Genomic DNA, 21,932 nt, shown 5'->3' with positions numbered 1-21,932 from the left:
GCTATGTGTCCCGGTCAGCGATTTTGCAACATCTGTGCAAATTCCAACACATTTTGACCAAGAAAAATCTTGAATTGCATTTCTACCAATATAAATTTCATTTATACCAAAGCATGGTGCCCAGCAAGCACAGTATACTGCTTGAGGCTTTCCTGACCCGGGTCTGATGCTCAAAGAGCTTTAGTGCCACCATTGGAGTACAATATTTTCTTGCTTACCGAACGCTACAATTATGCCTGTTTTGTGGTTTGTCTGTTTTATTTCCAAGTATCTGTGTAAAAGTCATTTTAAGTGATGGTTCAAAAGCATATTCAAAGTTCTTCACTATAAACCAATTACAACTGAAGCAACCTGTTAGACATCAGACTGTAACAACATTGGATGTAAATGGTGCAAATGTTTTCTGTGCATGAAGTGTTCTCATTGTTAAGTTCAGCAACTTGGAATTTGTCTTGCGGTAAAAGCAGCTAACGATATTTATGGGAATTTTAAAAAAATGCGTAAAATCTGCCATTTTTCTCCAAGTGCCCCCTGGAGCCAGTTAATGTACTGTACCCCTAGGCACATGTGTACCACAGTAAAGGACAACCAATATAGCTTAAAGTCAAGAGTATTTTAGGCTATACAGTATATCAAAAGTACAGTATGGAATTTAAATTAAAGGATGTTATGTTAAAGCTGTTCAATGCACAGTAAGAGTTAAATTAGAATACAGTGTACAATTTTGGTCACCATGCTATAAAAATGATTGATGCAATGGAATCAGTCCAAAGAAGATCAACAAGATGCATTCCTGGGGTTTAAGAAATGTCCTACACTTACAGGCTAAAGGAACTGAGCCTTTCAGCCTTGAACAGTGAAGACTATGATGGAACCTGATCTAAAAATTTAAATTCAAAGGCATTGACGTCAACCCAGTGGGCTTCTTCTGAATCAATCTGAAACAAACCAGAGAACAGAATGAAAACTATGTGGAAGTGAATTTAAAACCAAGAGGAGGAGGTGAGTTTCTATCTCTATCTAGGGTTGAAGGAGTATGGAACAAGCTACCCTTCTAGCAAGGAACTAATCCCACAAACAGTGGTGTTAACTACTACATGTCAAGTGCACCAGATGGGCTGAACGGTTGCACTCTGGTGTTCTTATAAGTGAGCAAGATCTGGTGTGACTGGCAGTCAGCCAGTCAGTCTGACGGGGTCTGGGCTCATACCGGTTTGCAGCCATGGTCCAGTATCTTCCCATCAGTCTTCGTCCCCAGCCTCTTGCAGATAGAAGGCAGGGACTTGTTGCAGGGGTTGTCATTCCAGCGACCCTCCTGGAAACAGACCCACGAAAAATTCACGATGAACTCCAGCTTGAACTTGGGAAAAAAGTACAAGCAGGAGTCCAGATGTGCTTATTGAGGCATGTTAGAAAAGTCAATCACAGCAGGCATTTAACAATTTGCTTCAAAAAGGGAATGTTTATCACACATGGACTTTTGATACAGCATTAAAACGCAGTGGATTTAAATGTAATATTTAAAATCAATAACAAAACTTAAAAGTGTATTTAATGTCCTGCAATGGACTGTTACCCCACCTTATGCCCAGTGCTTTCCAAGATGGGCTGTGGGCCACTGTGACCCTGAATTGAATGAGTGATTATTGAATGGTAAAAGTGTAATCAAACAAGGGCACATAGCATAGTGAACGGTATTATGCATATCCATGTTTCCTGACCAGGTCTCACATTGAAAGTCTTCATCTGTCTTTACGTTAATGTGGCCGTTGCTCCCATTTGTAAATATGCCCACAGGTAACACCTGATTTAGCTCAATGTCATGAAGTCAATCACTATTCTCATCACATTATTAGAACTAATTTGAAGAGGTAAATGACTAGGAGAAGTGATACAACAGGAAAATTAATAACAATTAAAGAGAAGCCTTGAAATGTGGTCACACACAGGGCCCCAGAGGTTGACACAATCCTCCTGCGTGTTGTTAAAGTTGTTAGGTTCAGATGGGTGCCAGTAGGTGAAGATGACTGGGGTGCGATCAGACCACTCAAAGTTCATCTGCATCTTGGTGTCGTGGAGACCGATCCACAGTTCGTTCACATCTGAAAACAGAAGGGCCGTTACAGGAAACCCACAGACCAAGCCAGGTCAAAACCAGACAAAATCTGCCCCCCACAAACTACGATCATCCAGAGCCTCACCAAAAGACTTTCTACTGCAACTCAGAAGCCTGGGAATGGATTTAATTAAGAGTAATTAAAATTAATGCAAAGGGAAATGTTGACTACCAGCTGTTTTAAATCTGTGCTCTGAAGACTGTTGAGACACTTTAAAAGCCTGAACTAGGCTAGTCACAAAATCAAAAAAAAAATCAAATAATGTTTCATTAGGCCACTACTAGTAACAATATGTAAGAGAACTGGAATTTGACCCAACTCACGGATGATGTGAGGAGGGTGGTGCCGAAATCATACAGATTAAAATTACCCTGTATTACTGTGACTGGATAAGCCCACAGAGGAATCAAGAGGTCTATCTTTCACAAAAATAAGTTCAATACTTTATTGCCATAATAACTAGCTGCAAGGAATTTGGTTCGGTGAGTTCAAATTCAATTTGATTCGATTCAAATACAAACATAAAACCAACAACAGAATGCATCAACAAAACATTCAAAAACCTCCATAAACACACACCAGTAATAAAATAACAGTGGGATAACATGGAATAACAATGAGACGTGCAAAATATCAAAGTTAAAGTGCAGTTCATGCACATCAGGCTTCTGGTACCAATAGGAGTATATCCCTCCCTGCAAGCCAGGGACTTCTTACCTCGCTTCACCGTCTTAATGATGAACTCCAGCTCTGGCAGTGTGTGAATGCTCACGAGGTTGGCCTCCATCTTCTGGCAGGCCTTCTGTGCGTCCTCCCACTCCATCTTCTCTGCATTGAAACGGTAACAGCTGGCCTGGAACTGCTGCCACCCAGCGTCACACTCCCTCTTCTCCTCCGCCCAGGAGTCTGCTCAAACACAAGCATTCTGCCTCAAATCACCCCCCCTGAGAAAGCTCTACCGTGTACTGGGATATTAGCACAGCACAAGGTAGTGAAACACAGTAAGTTGTGGTAAAAGGCATGTTTAACCACAAAACACTGAGGAATGGGGAAAAGCAAAATAAACACTATGATGTAAGTAAAGGAATACAGTTGGAAAAATGAATGCAAGTTACCATGTTAAATTTACAATGGAAACATGGAAATGGATGGCAGATCAAAATCAAGAAGACACTATAAGCTCTCACAACTCTGGGAACAATTGTTTTCCGTCCAAAACCTGAAGTGTGGGATTACCGATAAACAAGCCACTCCTCCACTCTGCATCAGCTGCTTAGTCCCAGAGAACATTGAAACTCCAAGCAGACAGGTTCCCAAGGTCAGGATGAAACCCAGCACATTCGCTTGAAAGCTACAACACTAATATCATGCTGCTATACTGCCTCACATATTCTGGAAGCACATCAAATGGTGGAAAGTCAGATTGGAAAAGTGCATCTGCAAAGACTACTTCACTTAAAATCTGTACTATTTCCTAGTACATTACAAAACTTATCCCAAAATATCAAACAAAATTAGCAGAGCAAATGTTACAGGATGCTAAGGATTTCCTCATGAGCTCGATCTGACCGACATACAAACAGCAAGTGAAAAACCCCAGGACAGAGCCCATGGGTTTGCCAGAAATGTTTTTCTTTTACTCAGTGGCAAGGGGTCACCAGCTACTGACCAGATCTGTAATTTGAAAACAGCGGTTGGGTTGAAGCTTCACTTTAATTTTGGTCATAGTCTGATGTTTTTCCTTTGTCAAATATTTCTGAATTATTGTTACCATCTGGACTCATATTTGTAACATTGTGCGATGCAACAGCTAAAGCATAACCAATTCATTATGAAAAATAGTGCACACTACCACATACCACACCTCCATGCAGTTTTGTTAAAGCTAAGGAGAAGAGATTCGCTTACGATGACTGGTGGAGTAAATTGTACAGTACCTGTGCTGAAAGGGTCCATGGTGGCATTGGGCCTCTTCTTACACACATACGGGAGAGCCATAGCACAGTCCTTGTTCTGCCAGCGCCCAGAGGACTCTGTCCGGATCACCCCACAGTTCTCCTCATCCACATGGTCTGGTTGGTCTGGAGTGAAGGCACAGTTTCTTAGGGATAGAAGCAGCCCTCATGTTCACGTAGGGCTCTGCCGTATCGAAACTGGCGACCTCTGACACTGCGGCACAGCCGTGAGCAATGGAGCAGAGAGGCACATCACTGGACAGCTTGGCTGCATGTTCATGCTATAGGGCCCGACAGCAGGGCAGCTGTTTCAGACCGACGTTTGCAGGGTTGTGCGTGAGCGGGGACAGTGCTGCCACTCTCACAGAGCTCTGCAGCCCCTGCATTTTCATTGTCTATCCCTTCTGCTGTTGTCCCTACACTCCGGTGTCCTTTACCCCTGCCAGCCTTCACTGGAGTAGAGCGAGGAGTTTCAAATGAAAAGCGTTTTGGAAACTGGAGCCGCACTTTGGCAGGATCATATCTGTCTACAAGTTACTTTTCATAAGTTTTAAATCATTCTAAAAGCTATTTTACTCACAAAATCAGTACAGATACACCAAAAATAAGGAGCTTATAGTGATAATTCATACATTTCCTTACCCAAAATATAATGAAAAAAATAATTAAGGCCAAGTTGACAGTTTCAGCTTTACTCAAGCACTCTGTCAATGTTTTGGAGTACTTTCCAAACATAGACATGATTCCATTTTCTTGTCACATCAGGTATTGGGAAATGTCACTTATGTACACATACAACTTTTGAAAACAGTTAGACAGCAGAAATGGCATTTCATAAATGCCTCAAGCGTCACACTATTGTAACAGGATTGCAAAAGCCACAGAATTATCCCATACAATATGATCAAAAGGAACAAAGACATGGGGGATATGCAGTATAAATGAAACAGGAAAATAACATCTAAATAATTGTTACAAATAGTTACGTGCACATCCTAAAATCGATTGAAGCTCCCTAGGTAGGTTTTAGGTATTCTATTTTTAAATGGACAACTGCTGACAGGACAGGGGTGGACTAGTCTCTCACCTGCCTCCCAGTTGAGGTATTTGAGAGGAGAGCTGTCTGACCACTGCCAGCCTCCATTGATGTCCAGATCATTGAGGCCAATCCACAGGGAGGAACTGTAACCAGTCAACAGACCTAAGGAGAAAGAAGGAAAACTATTAACAGTTGTATAGGACAGTCACAGAACCTAAGGACAGCCACAGTTCTGTGACAAAGCTTTTTTCTTCAGTACATGACAGTTACTTTTTTGCTGCAAATCATGGTTAGAAGAAAACCAAGCAGTACAAGTGCTGGCTGGACTCACCGTTGATGTAAGTCTGTTCATGCACCTCCGTGATGCTCAGCAGGTCTGCCCCTTGCTGCTGACAGCTGACACGTGCCTCACTCCAGGACAACGTGGACTGAAAATTGAACTGGTAACAGCTGCCAGTCACAGGGTCCATATCCCAAAAGGTCTCGCAGCCAGGACCTGGGTGCCAGTAGGTAAAATCAAGACGCTTAATGTTAAGTCTATATATTTTCTCTACATTTTACACTGATAATTACTAGATGTGCAGTGCTTAAAATATCATTTTTCTGAGGACTATTATTTCAGCAGGTGAATCACAATGTCAGCACAGGGGCACTTTTACAGCATGGCATTTGCTGGAGCAGAGAAAAGTACCTTACTCAAGGATACCACAACAGCATCACACCCAGGATTTGAACCCCTAACCCTGTTTCACAGGGGGGAGCACCAAGCACTAATCAACAGAGTTACCTTACCATGGTTTTCGAGATTGTACAAGAAATTAAAAAAATGAAAAACTAAAATGAAAGCTTTCTTTTGCAATTCTTGGCATAAGCACTTTGCACTGGGAAAACACACTGACATGTAATCTATTGGTAGTTAGTAGCCAATAGATCCGAAGATCCCATCCAGTCATTTCCTGTAAGAAGGCAGGGTTGACTTCAATAACATGGCTGGGCAGCTTGTTCCCTACTTCCACAACATTTTGGATAAAGATGTGCACAGTTTCAACTTGTCTGTTGGTTCATGTGCATTCTGAGGACGTCCACAAGGCTGACTAGGTCAGTGTCCATGAGGATTTTTAATACTTGTATTTAAGATTAAAGAGGTCAGGTTCCTTCAGTTTGTTGGTCCCAGACATTCCCTTAAATCCAGGTTTCTACAGTATTTGGTTCCTGTTTTCTGCACTAGTTAAAAAGCAGCTATACAGTATACATAGAAAATAGGATATTTTCTATAACACGAACACCAAAATCATATACAATATTCTAAATAAGGCCTTACTACTGCATTATCCACATAATGTTCAGCAGTGTTTGTTTTCCCAGCAGTGAAACTACTTTCTAAAAAATAATCAGATTAATGAGAGCACTGACTGCAATAATAAATACACATACAGCACAACGTGAGTTTTTAGCAGCAAAAACAAAACAGAGCAGCAGCAGAAATGTTATATAGTAAGAAACAACCTCAGCTTGAAAACTGTTTATGTCACCCAGATACAGGAACACAATCTTTTTTTATAACTTCATTTATCGGGAGACAGTTGAGAGATATTCCTTCTAGAAAACCAGACTATGCTAACTATTCCGCAGTAAGCTCAGTCATCTCCTAAAGATCTTCTTTTTCCACACAAGAAGCCCCTTCTGTTGTATTTAATAAGTATTATAACAGACAGACTCACAACACCCTAGGCTTCTCAGTTCTCCATCCCATCCTTTGGGCACTTTCACCTTATTCAAATTATTCTAATTGCCACAAATCACATCAAATCAATTCCTATTAACTTAGAGTAGTGCAGTCTTATATTTCATTAAAAAAATGAAGGGCATCATTCTAGCTTGTGAAATTTCTCTAACCAATTTAAAGTTGGTTCACATCACATTTTACGTTACCTTAATAATGTAAATGAAAGTTCACCCCCTGCTCATCTAAAGATGCTTGTTATCGATGCTCTAAACTTTCTGCCTCAAGAACAGCAAAGAAGACCCGTTTATCTCACGCAGTTATAGATACACTATTTCAAGCTACTGCCTTACAACAGGCCTCACAAGAGCCACTTACCACATCTGCCAAGAAACATTGTCCTCAAACACCCTCTTTCTCAAAGAAACTAACAGCAAAATCAACTAGACCTTTTTCTCTTTCACCTCTATGAAATTCTGCAGAATAGTTCTTTTGGCATTATTTTCAAATAAGTACAGCCTTTACAGTAGACTGACAAGGCATTCCTGATCACCTTTACAAGTTCAGATGCTGGTCTTCAGAAGACTACTCACATTAAAATCAACAGGTATCCAAAAACCATGAATTCTTCCAAATTTGTTTAATTGCAACTTAACCCTTTTGTCTCCAGAGGTTTACATTCTCGCCATTTACCTTCCTTGTTCTACAGCTAGGTGATCAATCCTCTAGGAAATTCATTTAAAAAATTAAAACCTGATTTATGTGTTCAATCCACTAGGTATTAAACCAAGATGGAAAACAAAAAGCTTCCTTTTTAAAAGAACAATACATACAGAAGTGAGCTCATCTTTCGAGGTTCATGTCATTATATGTAATTTTGGTACAGTTTGAAATTTAGTAGAAATAGTCATTAATTTTTTAGCTGTAACAATTTAAGCATTATCTTCGGTTCATATTTATTGAATTTTTTTAATGGTTTTATGCATTTAACTGATTATTCAGTATACACTTCGTTACTTTAACTGGGGAAATCTCATTAGATCTTAGGCTCACATAGTATGTTTCTAGTATGCGTCATAGGATGTCTCTTTTTAGGCAATGATCTGCCTAAAATCTCAGAGACAAGTCTGCATGTCCTGACAAAGGCTTTCATAAGGATAAGGGGTAAGTATGCAGTAACTGTTTTTAAACATTCCTTATCAGCATTTGTTACACATCCTCAATAACACTGAGGGTTTTTTCCTCTTGCCATAAATTTAATTTGAAGTATTCTTGTTGTTCAGCTGTCAGTTCTGTAAGTTTAAAAGAAACAGAACTAAGAAACGCTCCATATTATATACAACAAAAAAAGGACTTGTTTAAATTTATTAAGATAATCATGGTCATCAAAATCCCAAAAAAGATTTTGCTCTGGAATCAGTAAACAGAAAAGCAACCAGATACATTCCCAGGGTTTACCACAGCAGGCTAAAAGAATAACTGCCATCTTGAACACAGGCAACCTGATTCAAGTACTAAAAATCTCCCCAAGAGCTGACAACAAACCCAATGGACTTCTTCAGAATCACTAAGGGAATTGTAAATAGAGGTTTGGGTATGTATTTGGTCACTCTTCTCTGGACTGGTTCCAGAACAACAATATTTGTTGCAATGCGGTGACCAAAATTACACTCATTCTAAATAACCTCTTACTAGCACATTATCTAAATTTAACATCTCATTATTTAAATGTCACACTCTCCCAGTTTAGAATAGCCAAATATGGGTTTTTCAAGGTCTCACCTCACAGCTCCAGACCTCATGACTGTACACAGTTGAGAAAGACTGTAGGCAGACTCTTTCAACCCTTCCTACCTTCAAGTCATCTGTCTCTTTAAACATCCCAGTTACCACAGCCCTGTACTGGAGCTTCAGCTCCAACCAGAGGAGAGACACAGCACTCAACAGCACCACAAGCACCTTAATGACAACCAGGGTCACCATGTAGCCAAGGGAGCCCAGCCAGCCATTCCCACTGCCAGAAGTCTTCCTTCCAGCTGGGGCTCTCTGGAGACCCTTCAGACCTGAGCAGTGATCTTGATATGCTATTTGCCTACAACAGCCAAGAATGTTGACAGTCAATGTTTCTTTTCCTCTACAAGATTGCGTTTCCCATTTTATATTAATAAGTTGGTTTTCGCTACCTGAACATAACTTTGCGTTAAACATCCTCCAGTTCTTATGTATTTGGTGTAAATCTAATTTTTATGCAGTGTCTTCTGTGTTAATACTCCTAGTTTGGCATCGTCTGCGAACGTGTTGGTCATTACATCTTACATCAGTAAATCTTACCGTGTTAAATTTTGGTATCTTTTTATGGATGGTCATAATATATCAACTTTCCAGTCAAAATGCACATAACATCTATAATCACAAAAAAGTAGATAAAAAATTTCTAAAAGATTTAATGCCTTATTCGTTTATCTGGTTGCAACGCCAAAAAGAACATCCTCTATTGCAAAATGCTGTTCTTCCTTTGACTTTCTCTTGCATCTTTACACAATTTATGTTTTTAACTGGATCCTGTACTTTTCTTCAACTTCTTTCATTAAACTTCTTCCTTTATACTTCTTTTAAAATATATTTCAAAGGCTTAGTTCCTGAAATTGTAAAGCTTTCTTTTGAAACAACTCATACTGTTTCAAAGGATACACTATTTCTATCACAGTTCCCTAATGATTCTCTCACCCCTGGTTTCTAACTTGGCCATGATTTAAAAACACTAGATCAATAACGGCATTTCCCTACAAATGGAGTGCGGCAGCAGTTGTTGGAAAGGCCTGCTATTCCAATGCTCATCATTCAGAATTGGGCAGATATTCACACAGCCAGTCCGGGAAAGGACAGCAGGACTTGGCCAGAGAATTGCAGTCAGAATGTGGGTAGAAGGGAAGAGGACTGAAATCCATATCTGTTCAATTAAAACCACTTGCTTATTTTGTGAAAACAAGGATATCAATCTCAATTTTACATATGCACCAGTATTTTCTGACGTAGTACTCATGAAAGTGAGAAACGTTTCTTTTTACCATACAGCTAGCACTTTGCGTTTATTCAGTGATCTCATCTAAAGGAAAAATGAAGCTTTCAAATTCATGGTAAAAACATCTGGGTTTTAATCATTGATCTGTACTCCAGGGGGCCTGCATTCCTGGTCTAACCTCCATCACCCCCTCCTTATCCTGCTTACTGTTTGGCTTGGAACAGGATTACTTCTGGAGCCCCTGAAATAGGATCGCAGCGGTTTCAGACAAAGATACTCTCCCACAGTGGAGCTGTCTTTTGAGTTATGAAAACAAAAGATTCTGAACTTAAAGGGGAAATTTTATTTTACCTTTAATTTTTAAGAGAATTTTTTCAACTGTTAATTATATTGGATATAAGGCCCCTAACACAGTTAAGACACATCAAGTTCAGGCTAAAATCCCTATTTAAATATTTCAAGCAATAATTATTCCAGTAAATAACAAAGCTCAGTTGCAACGTGAAATGGAAGAAACAAAACTTCTCCCAGCATAGAGGCCCCAGTCAGCACTGCTATCCCACAATAACCAGCAGTCGTCCCAGGACACAGGGGATAGCAGATTGACCGACTGCAGCACCTCCTAATGGGAAGCACCAAGCTGGACTCACTCTTTACTGGACAGAAGCCCCATCGCTCATCCTTGCCGTAGTCGGTGGTGGTGGCACACCAGAGGTGCCCGTCCTCTCGGCCAGTGCTGGTACACTCGTGGAACCACTGGTTGTCATACATGAAGGGGATGGTGCAGGGACGGCCGTGGGAGTTCCCCTGGATGGTATAGATCTCTAGAAGGGCAGGGAAGATAGGCAGCAGGGTTAGAGAACTTTCCTGTGAACGCTGGATTCCCCAGAAAGATTGCACACACATTCCACTTTAGAAAAATCTGACAATGTGTAGCATGGTTCTGATAATTGTTTTTTTTACTTTGGAATTATACCCAGGCATACCATTCTTTACAATACATAACACTATAGTGTCATACATAATGGATACACGTTTATACATAGTGGAGAACTTCATCTCCTTGAGCTTTGTTCACCTATGTTTTATCCAACAAATGGCTCTTAAGATTACTGTAAATATTGCTCTTCTACACCCTACTGTGACATGACAGTCACGATCTAGATCTAGGTGCGAAACCTACATAGTTCCATAATAAGGCAGTTAACGCTGATCCTGGTTTCCTTAAGATTTCGGAAGCATTCCCCAGTCAGCACCTCAGGAAGACCTTGACAGCTCATTTGACTTATTCACTTACTTGGTTCAACTGAGTCATGAGTGTCCAATGTGGAAAGAGCACCATTAACATGTAACACTGGAGCACTAGTGTAGCCTATACCAGCTCCATAGGATGACCATTGGATTGACTGACTGGTATAGCATTTAGGATGAGGTCATTTCTAGTTTCTGTACTATGTGGATAAATAAAACTGGTTAAGAAAGAAAAGTCTGTGCTCATGTTAGTTCTAGGTTTGTGCTCTCCTCAAAGGGTGGTTTACCTTTAAAGAAATGAGGACAACTACCCAGTTCATTGTCTCATGTCCCATCCTCCTGAAAACTAAGTTGTATACTATTTCCATAAAATCATACTTACGATTGTTTGTAAATCCCCTTTTGTTCAATACCAGTTTCTCCAAAAGTTAAACTTTTTTTCTATGTTATCAGAAGCAAAAAGTATATTCTAATATGAAGTAAGTTTTTCAAATAAATATCCTGATTATTACGTAAGATCACTTAATACTATACCATAATTTTCTTGATTTGTATTAATTGATATTGTAAAATTGTTAATACACCTGATGCACCAAATTAAAGTAAAGATTTTCATTTGTGTCTGGGTGTCATGTACTTACCTACATGGCAGGCAGTGGTGAAACTCAAGAGCTCTAATATTCAGGTTACTATTACTAATTACTTGCTTAGCGGTTGCCTCTTTCCTAGACAACATACAGTTCAAATTTTTTTCATAGCGGTATGAAAACTCAAGTCAAACTCACTGCAACTGAATAAAAAAGTTAAACTCCAAATCAGACAGTACACTTCTTAATTAATTACGAGTTCTATGAATCCCCTATATATATATATCTGCTTCTGAATAAAACAAACATGCTGTTCTCTTCCTGTTCTAGACTAGACAGACATTTTACACGTCCAGATTACACAGCCATGTGGCAAAAGGGATCCCGTCAAATGCAAGAGCAAAAGCTGCTCACATTCTTCACGTCTCATTGTGCAAGAAAGCAGGCACAGTGTGGAGCCTTGCTTGCTCAAGCCTCTACTATTTTTCCTCTTTATTGGCTTCATTTCACATTTGCTTTTAAAGTTTTAAACATTTCACGTTGCTCAGATTGTTAAAAAAGAAGCAGATTTCTTTCTGCCATAAGAGACTAATTTGCTAAAGTTTCTCAACAGGGAGTTCAGGCTCTAATTCAGTGCAACTGAACTGGAAGCCCTTCATTTACCCTCTGTGGGTTTTAATGTATACACAATAAAACCAGACTACAGTTTAGCAGAATGAATGCTAAAACATGCTCAAGTCAGGATTAAGGGGAGATCAACAAAACTTGAGAGAAGCTACTGTTGCCATCCATCTCTGAAAGATCCAGACTGACACACAGCCAATATGTTTTCATTTACATAGGTTTGCATTTTCAACATATAAATTAGAAAACAATTTTCCATAATTAAAACTGCTAGCAATGTCAGTGATGACTGCCATAAAAAATATTATTCTTAGACCCTTTTAGCATAATGCTCTATACTGAGGGTCTTTCATACCCTGACAATAACAGGGGAAAGTATGCGAACTCATCTGGAACACTGTGGGGAAATTAACTCCAGGTGCTTTTTAGAGTGAGAATTTTATGTACATATTTTAATAATTTGGTTACTGTTCCAACTGAGCCACATGGGCCCATATCATTTGTCACAAATTTTTCATACACTACATTTAAATATTCGCAAAAGGTAAGTCCTTTAAAACAATAACCTTACAAGACTTAAAGGTTTTTTTAAATACACATTTCAATAAATTTTATTCTTATATAGCACCTTTTAATAAAGCGCATTCTCAATGTACTTTACTTTAATTATGGACTACAGAAGCTGAGAATTACAGAAAAAAAAGATAAAACATGAAATTAAAAAGCTGAAGAATTGAAAGACATTGAAAATGTTAAGATGAGATTAAAAACAAGTAGCAGAGATTGTGTTTTTAATGTGATCAGGAATATTCCAAAGACGAGGGACTACTGAGGAATGGCTCGGTCCACGAACATGCAATGTGAAGTTCCGGGATAGTAAGGACCCTAGAGCCAGCGGAATGGAGCGAGGAAACTGGGACGTGTGGGATAGTAACTCTTGAAGGTACACAGTAGACAGACCACGCAGTGCCGAGGAGGTCAACAAGACAATTTTAAAATTAATTCTAGAAAAAACAGGTAGCCAGTGCATGTTTTTCAGCACAGGACAAATGTTTAGATTTTCTTAGCAATTTCTTAGTAATTTCTTAGATGACTGAGAAGATGAATTAATTTCTCAGCATCGGTAAGAGAACGAATTGGTCTTAAACGGGATACGTTTTGTAAATGAATGCTACAGACATTTGGAATTAAGTGCTCCAGAAGAAATTATAAAGCCTGAGTGTAAAGTGTAAAGCAAAGCAATTTTGTGGATTTATGTTCATATAGGACAAATCTTTAAAGGTGACGGGGGACCTGTAGAGTAGCAAGAGAGTAGCCCACCATCCTGATGCCTTACCGCGGTATGATTTGGAGCAGAGGTCCTGATCCGTGCTGTATAGTCTCCACTTATTGCTGTCTGACTGGGAGGGGTCCCTGGATGGCACCTGGGTGTAGTTGGCTCCTAGAGACAATGGGAGGTAGCGATCCAGGGTATCTAGGACTTGCTTGCAGTAAAAACTCCAGCGTATCCTCCCTGGCTCACGGTCACAAGAGTACATGTCCAGGACAGAGTCGCTGGTGTTGCCAGCAGAGAGGCCCAGACACCGGGAGGATCCCAGGTTATACAGGCGGTTGCGAGACACCCACTTCCACTGATGCGAAGTGGCATTGCAGTCGGGCGAAAGGTAAAGACTGGAGGACTTGACTCCCAGGCAGGACTTGAGCTTAGCATTGTAGAAAGCAAAGACATCATTATCTGGAAAAGGACAGAGGACACCAGCAGAAATTAGTTGAATAAGTACACAACAACCTACTTTGTAATTGCCAATTGTGCCTTTATTTAGACTTATGAACCCCAGTGTACACAACAGGATAATGAGAATGGGCAAAAAGGCTCCTCCAAATCAGCCCATCTTAAGACACACTGACCACTAGAAACCTGTTAGGACCCACGAGGTTGCACAGGTTGCTAATGGACGGGGAGCTGAAAGCACTCAGGCTGACTAACCCTAACCCTCTTTTGGCAGTATTGTGGAACTAGAGGCTCCTGACCACAGCTGGGTAGTTTGAGCCAGGCTCAAACCCACAAATCCTCCGCTTCAATAATTTTCATAAATGGACAAGATTTTGACAGCCACTGGGCAGCACAAAGAGTAAAATAAAGTTTACAAGACCCAGAAAATAGCTCATAGGACTTGACCACCAGGAAAACAATCCGATATACACTGGACATCAAAAAAAGCTTATCACCATCTTGGCATAGCTTTGATCCATTGATCATTCACAGTCAGGCAAAAACAGTCAAATCGCCTGTTTAGAGAGTGGATTGGTACAGATACGTACAGATGTGATTTAGCCTGTTGAAAACCAAGTAGAATCACAGAAAGAAAACATCCTCCGCTGATCAATACTTATTCTTGTCATCCGTATGGTGGAGGCTGAACTACATTTTGAGCATTCAAAATATCTAGTCTGGTAAGATGTTGTACCCAAACAGTCAGCGGCATGTCGCTTTCATGCCAAGAAGATCCAAATCTTCAGAAATGCATTAGCAATTCAAATGTCAGGAGGCAGCTAAACAGTCAGTTTACAGGCCAGACAACCAAAGAGGTTTTATGTCGAACATTGGTGGTCACTGGGCAACACCTAGAGCGGATTTACATCCTCAAGCAATGAAGCAAGATTTTTGGCAGACAGCCCTAATGGACGTCAGTGAATGTGGCACGAAGTACTGTGTATAGCACACCAGTTAAGGGGGTGGAGAAGGTAAAATCAACTTGGTTATGAAGATCATTATACCTTGGACAATCTACATCCCAGACTTCAGTCCCACTGTATGTGGAATAATCTGGACCATCTTGTGGCCTATAGACCAGTCACATGTTTGTTCCAACTCTATAAACTAACATCTGCAACCAGGTACAACACCTGTATCACAGATGTAAATGTATAAATTCCAAAATTCCAGGCATGCTATTAATCTACGACCCCCTGATACTGACAAATGTTAATCAGCAATATGAACATACACATCATATTTGTCCAATAAAATTGGAGTAAACTGGACAAACACCTGGCACTTTAACGTAGAAAATTACAGACTGGGACTGAACTGTATATATTGTTTACATTAAATGTTAGGTGCTAGGTAAAATATATATCACAGTAATATATTTTACTTCTAATGTGCTTAATTTTTTCAACAGCTTGGACACCATGTTGAAAAAAAAAATTGTCTAACCAGGGTTCCAATATGGTAGTCTGACACCAAAGGACCTACCCCTGGTGTTTCTCATCCAGCCCCTGTTTCTCAGCAGGTTGGACGTATCCCACACTTCCTCACCAAGAAAGAAACATGGTCTGCTGCAGCGGTCTGTGGACCACTAAGTGACAGTTTAGATGGCAAGGTAACCTCCCATATTAAGGCAATGTGGAGAATATGACCAGTCAGTCAACTACATTCTACAGAATACAAATGATAAAATATATTCTGACTGTTCTAGCCTCACTTGTAAAAATATCTGTTTATCAAATACCTTAATGGGAAAAATAAGTTAGCTTTTCTAGGTCATGTTCAACTAATTTAGGGGCAGATGCTGTACAAATTTCCACATTTCACACATGTTAATGTAGCTGACAGTGCTAACATTCAACTTAATGAAGGGAAAACAAGTTGTTCCAATGTCTCCTCTTTTTCCCCATTAATTATTTTAAAATACTTAACAATGGCAAAAAAAGAAGTTGTTTCACAGTAGACCCGCATCAGTGTCAACAGCAAAAGAACATCAATTTCTTAATAAAAACAATAAAATGCATGCAAAATGTTTTGTGCATCTCTGAAATGTTTCTCTTTCCAGTGTAGAATTTATATCTATGAATGCATGTAAGTACATGTAAAAGGACCTGGTTTAAGTTCGCATTATCGCCTGTAACCTGTAGTTGGAAGAAGCCAGGTTACTTCCAGCTGGGCCACTGAAATTGAAATTGACTTTCCATGACATTATGGTAAACCACTCTAATGGGTGATTTTTAAATGTTACTGAGGGAGATGACAATAAGCAGCATACAGTATACACTTTTTAGGAAGCATCTTTATTCCCTGTGCTCATAGGCACTCTCCACACTTGAGATACTGTATGTTTTTATACACCTCTCCAGTTTTAATGAGATAGCAAGGGATGGACCCTATGCAGATCCAGGGAACTCAGGAGTTAGAAATACAGAATTAAACAAGGGAATCTAAACAAGCAGTAGGTCAAAACCCAAAAGGTCTTAGAGCAAAAAATACCTGAGTGAGAATCCAAAAGCTGTGGTCAAAAGCAAGGCAAAATTCCAAAGGCCAAAAGGGCCTGTCTCAAAGTGAACAGGAGATTGTTGCTCTCACAGTAAAAACCTAATAGTGAGCAGGGAAGGGTCAGAGCTGGGCTTAAGTAGGCTGGGAAGGGGAGGTGTGGTGGTGAAAAAGTGCTAGGATTGGTTGACGAGGTCTAGATCTTCTGAGTCTTCCCTGAGTAGCTGAGGTAGGTGCTTTTAGGTTTGGAGCCCCCTGGTGGCTGGATGATGGTACCGTAACATCCAGATAGAAGAGGCAATGCCTCTCAATGCCAGTATCCTGCATTTGATTCTAGGTTGGAACTCCATTAGGGTTATTAACACACAGTTTAGAGCAAGAGGAATATGGTGATAAATGTGAAAAATTATCACACAATCTAGTAGGGTAGTTCTAAAATTAAATGTAATATTTAATATACACTTCAGTCATTGCTGTGTGAAATATGTTGCAGGAGACCTTCATTAAAGCATACTGTAATAACTCAGTCCAGTTCCAGCTTTTCATACTGTTCAGGATTGTAGAAGAGAGCAATGCTGGGTCAAGATTTCTACAAATTACATGATTCAGTCATGCTCCAAAGCAATACTGCTACCCCTGTTTCATTCCAACAAGAAATCTCTAGCCAAAAACAACCTCCACTAAAGCCACAAACATTTCTCCCCAGCCCCCTCCCAGGATAAGCCTCAGTTACATTTGGCTGTTTGTTTAGAGAGCTTCCACATGGCAAATATGCTCAGCCAATGATCTACCATAAATCTTTATCCAGGAAAATAAACCAAGGGCCTTAAAAGATAGAAGCTGCTGGTGGTAGTGTGGGAAGAGAAGCCAGCTAAAACAAGTAAGTTCATAGAAGGCCCTTTATTTGTACAGATGTTTTCACTGGAGTCAAGATCAGATTGCTATATTGTAAATAGCTATCCGTAACACCTTTTGTTTTGCTTTTGTTTGCTCTACAGGATGCAGTCTTGTACAGTACATCTTTAGTACAGTACATCTCATCAATTTCCCTTCGGGATCGATAAAGTCTTATCTATCTTTAGAAAACAGAAGAAATCTGAGCTTATGATTTTTTTAAAGATCTTTCTTGAACTGAACAGCCACCCCAGCTTAAATCACTAATATAGCCGACTCTGAATAGGAAGCCTTATGTTTCCAATCCACATTTCAGCTCTGATCAGGGATAGGATCCGCAGAGCCAGCATGGGCAGCAACTGAACTAGTTGTCAGCCTAGTTCACCGACTGGCTGGCTGTGTGATGGGAAGGTCTCAGGCTGCTGATCTGTCAGTGGGCGGGCCAGCAGGGTTAGGGCTTTTTCTTGCTTCGGATCTGACAAGCCAATATAATCACACACATCATTTTAAGGGTATACAGGGGCACACAGGCTAGAACAAAATGTGAAAATACTACATGGCCTATTATAAGTGTATGCCATGCTAACATCCACCAAAATAAAAGTTGTGTTACAAACAATTGCAAATCGTTTTAAATTTACAAAAAACATTAAGCAGTTGCAGGCAGCAGTGTAGAGCAATTGTTAGGGTTTTGGACTCTTGAGGGTCATGGGGTCAAATTTCAAGTGGTTAAAGCTGTATATTAGAGCAATTTCAAGTCCTGATATCCCAGCCATTAGCAGCAATAGAAAATAATTGGGGATGCAAGGAAATAAAGAATCAGCTCTTCTAAAGATTCATCCCTTTTCACTTCAAACACAAACTTCAGCATCTAAACCTTTGCAGTCAATGATGAAGAGCAACAACTTTGCAGACAATTTCTAAGAAAAGCACACACATTGTATGACCATTTAATAGAACGTAACATACAGTAGGGTGGCTAGACTAATTTATTAAGAAAATATTGTAATACTAATGCCACTTAGTGCAATGTCAAAATAAAGCACAGACATGCTTCTGCCAATGAAGACTGTTAAGGTAACAGTAGTAAACTATCCCTCATGGTCTGGGGGGAAATTAATCTACTGTGCATGCTTACAGCAAATCCACAAAGTTACTACATTGATTAATCTGACAAATGGATTAAAAACTGGAGGTGTTTCAACAAAAGCTGTGGCTGCCTGGTATAGTTTAGAAAAAGGCTACAGTAGATGCAATCATAGTAACAGGGCCACATGACCTCTCACTGGGCCTCCCCTGTGCTTGCCTGTTGTTCCATGTGTGAGAGTTCACTGCTGTGACTGTACCTCCACCGCGGGAGTAGGCAGCTCACTCCATAAATTAATAGCTTTGTGTGAAGAATGACTTCTGTTTCAAGTGCCAAAATTAGTTTTCCTTACCTTCCACTTATGCCCTCTGATCCTGGGTTTTTAGTGTAAATTAAATATCTAGTTTGCTTCTCAGTCTTGTTTAAAGTTTTGAAAGCCTCAGTTGGATCTTGGGTAAGTGCTCACTGCTGTAGGGTAAAACGTCTCATCTGATGCAGGTTATGTTGCAGATCAGTGACTTTCTAGATGCCTTTCTGTGCACTTTTACTATATCCTGTCCTTAGATGTGGTGACTAGAAGTAAATAATACTCAGTGGAGCTCTTTTCATCTCCCCTGCCTCCTTAGGCAAAGACAGGCCTCCACAGTTCTGCTCATTATTCAAACCTGCTTTCTGAAATTCACCATATCTTAGACTAGATTTGGCTCTCCCTTGCTTTACTCCTTTAGTTTTGTGCTGCATTGATAGGATTTATTTACACAGGTTAAAAAAGCAGCAGAAAAGCATATTTCTCTTTATTGATTTTTTTACAAATGGACACAATTAAAGAGAAGTACAAGCACAATTGAAGATAGACAAAAGAGACCAAAATATTGTAATATAAACAAAAAAGAGTCCATTCCAAAACAGTGCAGAATGAATATACAGAATATTACGTACAATCTTAGTCAACACATTACAAAACACATATTTTCTTCTTTTTGCCTGTTTGCATTTCATTCTTCAAGCCTAGACATCTATCTGGCTGCTCATCTCTGGACAAAGTCCAGGGTAACTATTTTTTACTTAAGCAGAGAAAACTAAGTTAACTGAAATACTGAAACTGAAATTGGCAACCCAATGTACTTTTTGAATCAGTGAAACACAAACCAGAAGACATAAGAAGAAACAAGGGAAAAGGGCATTTTAAAATTAAGAACAGGAGACACTTTACACAAAGGTTTGTGGGAGTCAGTCAGATATCACCCAGCCATGCAACCTTTCTCAAAGAAATCACAGGACTACACGTAGGAAGAGGCCACATATCCTTCCTCAGTCTTTTAATGTAATATAATTGTGTACATAAATGCCACACCAAATGCAACAGTACACTTGAGAAAATACCCAGATCGTGATTGTGTCGTTGAATGCATTGTGCATGAACATGGTCCATCATATTCTTATATACTGGTGGCCAGCGTCTTAAAATCCATAAAATTACACTTCTAGTTAGATCTAGGAAGTGACTTTAAACCTTTACTTCATACTTTCCAATATTATCACTGCTACTCGTAGCAGATCCCCAACACAGAAAACGCTTTTTCCCTGTAAGAGGGGGTCTTAAAGCAGACTTAACTGTCTCAGAAGCTTCTATTGGTATATAGTTTAGAATACATAAATGAAGGCTTTTAGAAAAAGTCTCCGTTTAATACTCGATTTTCACTTTTCCTCAAGAAAATTTAGTTAAGTGTTACAGGATACAATACCGTCTGAAAAGGAAAATATCGAAAATTGGAAAGGAAAAATTACGTAACAGGGTTATACTAAATGTCACATCTGGGTGCCATATAATTCCTTGCAAAAAATGTAAACTCGTTTAAAAAAAAAGTTGTGAAAAAATCAAAGACAGTTTAAACCGTATTTATTATCCTGCGACGCAGCTCTTTTTAGGGAGAAAATCCTTTCAACATGAAAGCACGTCCCTTCCCCCCTTCGAATACTTCGCTCTCTCGGCACATCTGTTTTTACTCAGTTTCTGGACTTTCGTGGCATTCCTCTGCATCAGCTACTCCACAGCAAAACTATACTTGCCACGATTCCCCGATACCAAATCCGCATAAAACATTTTAAACATTTTAAAACGAACACGGCGCACTGTTCAACAGGCACGCTAACTTTTAAAAAGCAATAAGATGAAAGAGCTATTCTTACCTGAGATGGCAGACCTTAGTTCCAGACTAAGAATAAATAAATATAAAGTGCATGTGTAAAAGCAGCGGCAGCGAGTCCATGGAGAAAGCTTTTGACGGTCGCTACGTTGCATGCCCAGAGTTACGGAGAGGTGGGCTGTCGTGCCTGTGCCGGGGTGCAGTGATGAGCAGAGAGGCGCTGGGTGAGGAGTCTGCTCTTCTGTGAGCGCGGCCGGACTGGAGGAGCCGCAGACGCTGCGTCACCAAGCGCCCCTCGCAGTTCCTGCTGGAGGAGGCAGAGCTCGCCACCGCCAGGGCTTGCTGAACGGCTAGACCCCCTCACCTGAAACAACTAGTACGCGGTGCAAGAGTAAGGCTAGACCACCTGCCCGCGTTTACTCGGCTTGGTAGGACTGGCCTCCCACTCCTCAATTAGCACGATTGCTGGACCCACATGAACAGGTCGCGATTAGTTCTCGTCAAATCTATTATTGCCACTGGAGAGGCGGGTTCGGCGTCTTGGGTCTGGCTCTCCATTTCCATAAACTCATTTACCGTGTAATTTACAATCTAGATATTTTGAACCACGTATGTTACAATACTTTTTAAAAATAATTTTACCAACTAAATTATTTCATTATTTCACCTAATAGACGTTTTGTTATCCCCCTCTTCTTCCACGTGAAGACACAAAATAAATACGTGAACTGCCAGCACTTAGTTGGTAAAATCCGTAGCACTGTCCTAGTAATGGGCCCTAGTAATGTATAGTAGTAGTAGTAGTAATAATGATAGACTTTGAGGTATATGGCACCTTTCATGGTACATCATGGTGCCATCATCTCAAAGAGCTGTACCATAAAACAAAAGAGATGTATAATCACATTTGAATTGTAAATTAAACAAGAAAACATTAGAGCATAAATGTGAATTTAAGAGAATTTGGCAGTGTTGACTGATATGTAGGACGTGATACAAGATGGGACATCATTCCACAGTCTTGGAGAAGAGCTGAACAGGGATGTCTATCTCCTGGTGTTTCCCAGGAACCTCATAATGTGATCAGAAAGAAGGGAGCAAACCGGTCACTGGTGTAGTCAAGAATTAAACTATTCAAACCTTTAAAGGAGAACAGTAGAAATGATCAGTTTTGTTCTGAAAAGCACACTTAGCCAGTTCAAGGACACTAACACAG

The 21,932-nt window shown here is 39.9% G+C and overlaps 1 protein-coding gene across 1 annotated transcript in view; it reads right to left on the bottom strand.

Moving 5' to 3' along the window:
* mrc2 (mannose receptor, C-type 2) overlaps positions 1–21,145 on the bottom strand; it is a 48,708-nt gene extending 27,563 nt beyond the window's left edge. The window contains exons 1-9 of the mRNA XM_015361939.2: positions 20,760–21,145; positions 13,655–14,053; positions 10,507–10,680; positions 5,443–5,607; positions 5,160–5,273; positions 4,055–4,198; positions 2,835–3,023; positions 1,948–2,102; positions 1,211–1,315 (exon numbers count right to left, since the gene is read on the bottom strand). Of these exons, the coding sequence (XP_015217425.1) occupies positions 1,211–1,315; positions 1,948–2,102; positions 2,835–3,023; positions 4,055–4,198; positions 5,160–5,273; positions 5,443–5,607; positions 10,507–10,680; positions 13,655–14,053; positions 20,760–20,871 (1,557 nt within the window). The 5' untranslated portion in view covers positions 20,872–21,145. The remainder of the gene's footprint in view (positions 1–1,210; positions 1,316–1,947; positions 2,103–2,834; positions 3,024–4,054; positions 4,199–5,159; positions 5,274–5,442; positions 5,608–10,506; positions 10,681–13,654; positions 14,054–20,759) is intronic.
* Between the last annotated feature and the right edge of the window lie 787 nt (positions 21,146–21,932).

This window comes from Lepisosteus oculatus, chromosome 28 (genome assembly GCF_040954835.1).
Source record: "Lepisosteus oculatus isolate fLepOcu1 chromosome 28, fLepOcu1.hap2, whole genome shotgun sequence".
NCBI lineage: Eukaryota > Metazoa > Chordata > Actinopteri > Semionotiformes > Lepisosteidae > Lepisosteus > Lepisosteus oculatus.
This window is presented reverse-complemented; position numbering and strand designations above follow the sequence as displayed.